A 9,172-nucleotide genomic window follows, 5' to 3' on the forward strand; every position below is an offset into this window, starting at 1 on the left:
ACGTGGCGAATGTAGCTTTTCATGGCTCTGAGATAAAGTTTTGAAATTCTCGCCAAAGGCATCAAGTCTGTCCACGCCCAACTTGACCTTTCTTTGTATTTTCACATTTAGTCATTCTTCTGGGGTCCCCACTTCTCTGAAGGCATCATTTGCCCCCAGTAAATCATTCCTCTGTTTGCCCTACCTGAGGGTAACTCACCCTCCTCTTCCACTTTGTTTCTCCTTGGGGGAGGGGTATAACTGGAAAGGGGCAGGAAGGAATCATCTGCATACTAGACATATCCTACGTTTCTTCTGGATTATGGCTGTACGGGTCTATATGTATTTAAAATCTCATAAACTGTTGCTTGATATTTGTGCATTTACTGGGTGTGTGTTGAACAATAATGAAGTGTAAAACAGAAAAAATAATAATAACACATTTTAAGTGGGAATCACAAAGCTATGGTGATAAATGCCCTAATATGCTAAATTCTCTTAAATACTACAAGTAGAGAAAATAACAAATATACAAAGATTACTTTTAAACTGAACATAAACTATACTAATACTTTGGATTTCAATGACCTTATTTCTATAACTAATTCAAAGCTTTCATGAGCATGAGTTATAAGGGTTTTAAAAACCTGCCTACAGCTAGATAAAGTTTTAATTAATACGTTTGAATGACATAAAGAAAAATAAAACAAAGAAAGCTTGTTTAAAAATCTTTTTAATTTTTTCAAAGGGAATGCATGCATATTAAAAAATGCAAAAGGATCCAAGGTCTGCATACTAAAAAATAAATTTCCCTCTAGTCTTCATCTTTTTGTCTTATAGACCTCTTTTTTAGAGGCAATCACTTTCCTACATATCTTTCCGGACATACACAGGCATCTCCACAAACAATCACATATGCGTATACTGTTCTCTCACACTTACAAAAAATGACAGAACACCTATACATGCTATTCTTTTTTTTTTTTTTTAAGATTTTTTATTTATCTACTTGACAGAGATAGGGACAGCCAGCGAGAGAGGGAACACAAGCAGGGGGAGTGGGAGAGGAAGAAACAGGCTCATAGCGAAGGAGCCTGATGTGGGGCTCGATCCCATAACGCCGGGATCACGCCCTGAGCCGAAGGCAGACGCCCAACTGCCGTGTCACCCAGGCGCCCCCTATACATGCTATTCTGACCCTCAGTTGTTTCACTTAATATACATCTCAGGGGTTCAAGCTTTATCAGGAAAAAGTTTTGCCTAATTTTTCACAAAGTCTGTAAAATATCCCATTATTTGGAAATATCATCATTTATTTAACCTACTGTTCCTAATTTCTGCTGTAACAAGTCATACTGCAGTAAATATCCAGGCAAACATGTACACATTCATCGCTGTATATCAGTAAATACCTTAGTTGTTTGTTTTTTGATATTTATTTTACTGCATTTCAATGATTACATTATTTCACGCCTCCTTCTGTGATTAAGTACGGTGCATAGTGATCGAGGCCTACCCAGAGGGATATGGAACAGAACAAACACAGGGATAAACTGGATTAAATCCTGTCCTCTAAAAATTTGAATCCTAGTGGGGGAAAAGAAAACATAAGGGCAGATGAACACATATTTTGCAAAGCTTCTCAGGTATAGTATACCTAACCCGAACTCAGGTATAGTATACCTAACCCGAACTCAGGTATAGTATACCTAACCTGAACTCAGGTATAGTATACCTAACCCGAACCACTTAAATTTTGTGTTTAATTTAGATCTATTAGTTCTTTGGTGTATGAAGAAAATCCTGTTGAAAATTCAGATGTGTAGTTTGTAAGGACCTGTTAATCTGGTTTGCCCTTCCTTCCTTCCTTCCTTCCTTCCTTCCTTCCTTCCTTCCTTCCTCTCGTTCTTTCTTTCTTACTCTATTCTTTGATCTTTATTTTATTCTATATTACCTTATTCTTCTTTCTTTCTTTCTTTTTTTTTTTACTTTATTCTTAGGTGTACTTTATCCTATACTACTTTATTCATCTTGGGGAATGAGCACCTGAGAGGGGTTCACTGGTAAATGAATGCCAAGGAAAGAAAAGATCTAAGATCCAAAGGATGCCATTGTTTTTCCTTGCACAAACGAAGTTCTTTCAGTAATAATCAAGTCCTGGTGCTCCAAAAGTCCTCCCGCCCTCGGTGGAGCCCCAGGAGAGCTGTGATAACGGTTGGGACAGCTCAGAATCCCACTGCAGCAACCAAGTGTGTGCCTTACGCTTTATCATCATCATCTCGGAAGTCACTGAGCAGTTATTTTCATGGGAAATAGTTTTGTTTAGTCAAACACCACTGAAGCATTTGAGCCTCAGCTTGAGCCTGGACAGACTCTTAAAGCCATTCATAGGTCATAAGTCCTCCAACATCTCTTAAAACAGTTTCATAATTAATTTCTTTCTGTTAAAATAACAATTTCCCTTTTTACTTTCCTGACTGGACCCTGCCTGATACAATGAAAATTTATAAAACTGTACTATGACATCATTAGTGCTCTGTCTAGGAGGAAGTTGGAAAGAGAAGTTTCGCAAACCCAGATGAGCACAGAAAGAAAACCCAACATCTTCTAACCATCCCCATTCACTGAGTATTTAGATATAACAGTTTTGTGTCCTTTATGGAGGACAAAATTATCAATGTAAACAACTTGAAGCTTGGTGTTCAGAACTGGGGTACCCTAATAGAAACACTTTCTTCCAGGGGTCATGAAAACATCCACATGGTGACAGAAGTTTTCACTTTTCACTTGGTTGGTTTGAAACACAGTTCTTATTGCTTTTTGCTTGGCTGAGACCTTCCTCTGTAAAATTATGGACTTAACTGCAGTGTGAATATCACTGAACTGTGCATGGCAGCAAAAAGAAAAGATACAAATGAGTCAAATTTTCACTAGGGATTAAAGTGTTTATTTTCTATTTTTTTAAAAAGTGATGGGCAGTTGTGCATTTAATTAAATTAATTAATTAATTATTTTTTCTAAAGATTTTATTGATTTATTTTAGAGAGAGAGAGCGAGCATGAGTGGGAGGGACAGAGAGAGAGAGAGAGAGAATTTCAAGCAGACTCTGAGCTGAGCACAGGGCCTGATGCAGGGCTCGATCCCAGGACCCTGAGATCATGACCTTAGCCAAAACCAAGAGTCAGAGGCTTAACCGGCTGTGCCACCAGGTGCCCAGGAATTAAAGTGTTTAAAAACATCTATCATTTGGTAGTAAGTGGAGTGAGAATTTTTTGAATTTTAACTAAATTTTCTCCTTCCTTACTCTTCCTTCTTTCCTTATCCTCCCTCCCTCCTTTCCTCCCTGATTTCATTTTTTCCTTTTTCTCCACTTTGGGCTTCTATGAGGCTAGTCCATGCTGTTCCTTTGAAGTCAAAGGGACAATCACACAAACTGATTCACCCTCCCAGGGCCAATTCTCTGGTGACCTGCTGTAATCGCTTTCCTGGCAGCACACTGCGCATTGTTAAAGGGCACACCTGTCCAAAGTAGGACAAAAGTAGGTAATGCAGCCTCAGGAGGCATATTCTGTGTATATGTACCGATGACAGCATAGCCTGCCAAGAGTCTACCCATAAGAACTTGGCCCAAGTGCCTTTTCTGGTCAGGTATCAGCAAGGAGGAGAGCCACCGGGCACAATGCCCAGTTGCGTGGTAAGAAATCTTAGCACAACAGATAATTCATCTCTCAGAGATTTTAGCTCCAAATTATCTCATTAGACAAATTCTGGTAAGCCAGAGAAGAATATATTAAAAGACAAAAAAGATCAGCTACATTTATCTTTTTTTTTTCATGTTGAAAGGAACCAAACTTCAAATACTGATCTAAAAAATTAATCTAGATCATTAAAAAAAAAACAACAACACGGAAATTCTAAAGAGGCAATGATAGGAGGACCCACAGCAGTTCTTTCTTAAATATACTTCCCAAGTAAGCTCCCTTACCTAAGAAACTATTCTATGAGTGAGATACATCACAGGAAGATCAAATTTTTCCCCCCACAGAAAGAGTTTCAGAAGTAAAACGACTGCACTATGTCACCAGCGAGGGAAGAAAAATTATGCCTGATAAAGCAGGTATGATACGTCCTTTCCTTTTTATATACGATACATTATTCAGCTCAATGGATATTTTCCTTCTTGAGGGAAATACATATCTATTACTAGAATTTTAGGCATTTATTGCTTAGGAAAAATTATTACATGAGTCCTTTTTCATTTTTCTTTGCAATTCTGAGGAAATCATTCTTTCAGAGTCCTTGAGTCTGTTTCCTTATTATGTTATTTTTTCCCTTTAAGAATTAAGTTTGAACTAAAAGACAATGCCAATTCTTCCTCCTCTCCAGAGTTGTTTGCAAATGTTTTTTATTACCTCCTACCAAAAATAACTAATAATTTCCTATGCTTGCATCCTGCGATTGCTTACCATGTTGTCACTCATTTGGCCCCTGGAAATGTTATTGGTTAAATGATAATAATAATAATAATAATAATAATAATAATAATATAAGGTATAATAATAATATTCTCTGATAAAAGTGAGTTATCATAGTGGGTTTAACTTTGTTTAATCTTATTAAAAATTACTGTATCTGTTATGGAAGTGAATCTTCAAAGTAAAGGAATCTATTCTATTCTGTTTTTAAATAACAAACAAAACCCCAACTGCACTTGATTTGGGGACAATTTCCTTGTTTAAGGAAGTAGACCAGCAGCCCTTTTGCTTTTGCTCTCTTGTTTTTGTAATTTGGGGCCAAGAACTTACATGTAGGGGCTTCAAGTATTATTACCTTTGGCATTACCTTCACGATTCACCCATGTAATGACTTCTTAAGTGAATGTGTGCATCTTACTCTTTCTGTCTTACTCTGACACTTACAGGGTTAAACCCTGCCTTGATACATATAACCTCGGATCGGAAACTTGAGATGATGCTATTAAGTTCAGGCAGCTCTTTCATACCCTGTTTCCTCCCACACAAAATAAATAAATAGGATGAAATAAATGACATTTACTTTACAAACCTAAGAGGTTAAGTTATGTCAATTCTTTCAGGCACTCGGTTTTCAAAAATGAAACTTCAAACTCCCCAAATTATACCATGAACTATTGAAAAGTATACATTTTGTATAAGGAATACTGTGTCCATGGGTAGAGAGTGACAAATGCTTAAGTAATTTTGCGGTACTTGTTAGCTACCGTTAAAGATAATTTTTAAAATAATTAAAGAAAAAAATTTTAAATTCACAAAAACAAAGAAGATAAAAGGCAGAATAAAGTTAATTTATTAAAGAAGTTACTTTGGTGTTTAAGATTTCATTATATTCAGTATTTTATGGCTTAGGTGATAAGTGATCAAATAATTTGTACTGTGTGTTCCAAAATCAGTAATAAACAGTTTAAAAAGGACTTGAATACATCTTTGCCTTCTTACCTCTTACTTCTCTGTGTTTTGGTTTCTCAAGTTCAACTCCATTGCATGATATTTGATTGGCACAATGAAAACCTATCTAAAGAAAAATGCGAACCTGAGAAATTAAATTATTATATCCAGAGCAAATAAAACGTGCCATAATGTCAAAATTTCAAATAATACACATTGGGTAAAATTGCTTAGCTATCGTAGCAAATACGGTAAATTATTTTCAAAGGTACTTGTATTCTCACTTAATGTATTCTTCTCAGGCCAAAGTCCACTTCTCCAACCTGGCTGTAGGTCTCAGTAATGCTTGTCCTCGGTCATCAGAGTCACACATCCAGTGCTGGCACTGGAAAAACAAATCACACCTCAGTCATACTCTGGGTGAGTCAGTCTCATTATTTTCACATTTTCAGGGTAAGAGCATAAATTATGTAAAGGGACAGTTTAAACAATGAGCACGCCTGTATGTCAAATTTGTTACCAATAGAAGCCTTGCAATCTGTGGACAAGGAGACCGCAACTTACATTTGAATGCATGGATGCAGTTGCTATATGAAAGGAGATAACCCATGAGACTTACAGAATCTTTCATTTCAGTATTCCTCCCGGCCCTTTTTCCTGAGATTACTCATGTATATAATTTTGTAGGCTTTAGCACGTTTTCAGTTGACCATAAATCGCTCTAAATGCTAAAAACTATATTGTTCACATTGGAAAGAGAAATGTTTCTTAAATTGAATAGCCTCTATCAAGCAACAGGATCCAAAGCATTTGCAAATACCCACAAGAGAAATTAAGGGAAAAAAAAAAAAGCACAATCTTTAGATTGTAATTATTGTTTGAGCTAAACACTAAATAATAGTTCCATTGGTCCTCGTTATTCTTGAGGGCTTTTATCAGCAAAATGGTTAATATAAGTGGAACAGAGAAAATTCTTGATCTGTCTATAGATTTGGAATCCTGAGTAAGGGGTACGTATGAGTGCAATCAGACCATGGGCATTTACCTGGGTTACTTAGGCAGCTTTGACTGGGGTACTTAGATGTTGGGTGACAATATTTATTTAGTTGTCTTTAGTTCCTTCCTAGTTAAGGGACAGTCTTTGGACTAATAATATTGTCATCTCCCCAGAGCCAGTGAGAAATGCAGACTCTCAACCTTCACCCCAGAATCAGAATCTGTGTTTTATAAGATTCCTAGGTGATTCCTATGTACATTAAAATTTAGGAAGCAATGCTCCTGGTAGATAGGGAGTTCAATTTGGGATTGGACATGCAACTAGCTGGGCCTTTCTGAAAATTTGCCCACCAACAATTTCCATCGTTTTTCCTTTTTCTTTCATAGAAAGGAGAGAAGCATAGTACTTTTGCAAAAGACGAATAGTATCTACAGGACGAAGACTATGAATTCACCTGACCTTTGGAACCCTCCAGAAGTACAATTTTGCTTTGCTTTGGTCAACAATTCATGCCCTCGAAATGTGAGGTCCGTGCTGAGTGTGTGTGCCATGTACGTTGTCATGATCGGTGCGATAGTGATGACCATGTTGGGCAACCTGGTTGTGATCATTTCCATTGCCCACTTCAAGCAGCTCCAGTCCCCAACAAACGTCCTGATTCTCTCCATGGCCACCACCGACTTTTTGTTGAGCTGTGTGGTCATGCCCTTCAGTATGGTCAGGTCCATCGAGTCCTGCTGGTATTTCGGAGACCTCTTTTGCAAAGTCCACAGCTGCTGTGACATCATGCTCTGTACCACCTCTATTTTTCACCTCTGCTTCATCTCAGTGGACCGCTACTATGCTGTTTGTGACCCTTTGCATTATGTCACCAAAATTACCATCCCCGTAATAGAGGTCTTTCTGCTCATCAGTTGGTCCATTCCCATCTTTTTTGCCTTTGGCCTGGTATTCTCCGAGTTAAACATAATCGGTGCAGAAGACTTTGTTGCAGCCATTGACTGCACGGGTTTGTGTGTATTGATATTTAACAAGCTCTGGGGGGTGCTGGCCTCCTTTATAGCCTTCTTTCTCCCTGGGACCGTAATGGTGGGGATTTACGTACACATTTTCACAGTAGCTAGGAAGCATGCTAGGCAAATTGGCATGGGTCCTACTCGGAAACAAGGAGGGTCAGAAAGTAAAATGAAAATATCGTCCAAAAAAGAAAGCAAGGCCACTAAGACTTTAAGCATAGTCATGGGAGTGTTTGTGCTGTGCTGGCTGCCCTTTTTTGTCTTGACGATCACAGACCCTTTCGTTAATTTTACAACTCCTGAAGATCTGTACAATGTCTTCCTCTGGCTGGGTTATTTTAATTCCACTTTCAATCCCATTATATATGGCATGTTTTATCCCTGGTTTCGCAAGGCATTGAGGATGATTGTCACGGGAACCATCTTTCACCCTGACTCTTCCACCCTAAACCTATTTCCCGCAGATGCTTAGGCAATGTTTCCCATTCTCCAAGATTCTTTCCTGGTAGGGAATTTTGGACGCTCTTTCCCCCAAATCTAGGGCCATGGACTTAGAACCTCAAATAAAAAGAAACTCTGTCCCATGGCTTGCTGATTCCTGAATTTACAAAATTAGGGATTTAGAATTTCATTCCTTTGGTTTAAATCAAATGAGGATCTTCTTTTTTTCTTGTAAATATCCGAAGAGGAGACACAGTTGGTCTTCACACTCATTGACAGCCACGCTGAATTTATTTACATCTTTCTTAAGATTCTTGTTATATCTTAGAGGAGTGGGGGAGAGAGCTTGCAAACAATGGAAGCCTGGATTATTGAACGTGTGAGTGATGCGGAAGGGGAGAAGGAAGCAGACAGGCACAGCTACCTTTTTTTTTTTTTTTTTCGGTTCTGATTTAAACCTCTTTCAGAAAGAATTGATGTGAGCTTTGTAATATTTTGATAAAATTGAACTGTCTTATTGAATAAGAAGAATGAATAAAGAAATAATTCGGGAATGTATTCTTTCTTTTTCCTGATATATAATTGTATATACATACACATATGCATGGAGAGAGAGAGTGTGTGTATACATGTAGGTGGTATTTGCACCTCTTTGAGTGTCTGTGTGTACCTACTAATTATTCACAAGCTTGAGCTTCATTCACAAACTGAAGTTCCTGACCTACCCCGGAGCTTTAGGATAATACTTAATGCCTCAAATATCTCTTCTTGTCTTTTTCTGTGTTTTTCTTCTTTCTACCCCATAAACTTATTTTGTCCTTTACAATCTTCTTTTCATCCTTCACACCATCTCTCTAATCTGGTGGTTCTTAACCAGGGACAGATTTGCCCCCTGTGGACGTTTGGCAACGTCTGAAGGCATTTTTGGTTTTTACAGCCAGGGAGGGAGTGCTACTGACATCCAGAGGGTAGAGGTTAGGAATGGTGCTAAATGGTCTACAATGCACAGAGCAGCCCCCGCAATATAGGATTATCTGGCCCCAAACTTCAATAGTTCCATGGTTGAGAAACCCTGCTTTAACCTTAGCTAAGCTCACAGCTTCAACATTCGCGTCTAGATAGATGTCTCTCGAATATATTTATTTTCAGCTGTATCATTTCTTCCAAACTTGAGTGCCTCATTTCTTACTACCAGTGAAGTATCTTTTTGAATGCTCCATCAAGATCTCAAACTCAACGCATCCGGCATCCTCCCTCTGTGCACACCCCACCACCCCAAACCTCTTTCTCTGACTCCTGCTTTGTACCAGAGTTGA

General features: G+C 38.2%; 1 protein-coding gene across 1 annotated transcript; it reads left to right on the top strand.

Annotated features, from left to right (window-relative positions):
- Positions 1-6,843: 6,843 nt before the first annotated feature.
- LOC113259357 (trace amine-associated receptor 4) lies at positions 6,844-7,887 on the top strand. Its single transcript, XM_026504673.3, has one exon. It carries the CDS (start codon positions 6,844-6,846, stop codon positions 7,885-7,887), a length of 1,044 nt encoding a protein of 347 aa, XP_026360458.2.
- The last annotated feature ends 1,285 nt before the right edge of the window (positions 7,888-9,172 follow it).

This window comes from Ursus arctos, unplaced genomic scaffold (assembly GCF_023065955.2).
Source record: "Ursus arctos isolate Adak ecotype North America unplaced genomic scaffold, UrsArc2.0 scaffold_13, whole genome shotgun sequence".
In the NCBI taxonomy this organism is placed as follows: Eukaryota; Metazoa; Chordata; class Mammalia; order Carnivora; family Ursidae; genus Ursus; species Ursus arctos.

Coding starts and splice junctions, on each gene's coding strand:
- LOC113259357 (XM_026504673.3), top strand. CDS start 6,844: ATGAATTCACCTGACCTTTGGAACCCTCCAGAAGTACAATTTTGCTTT.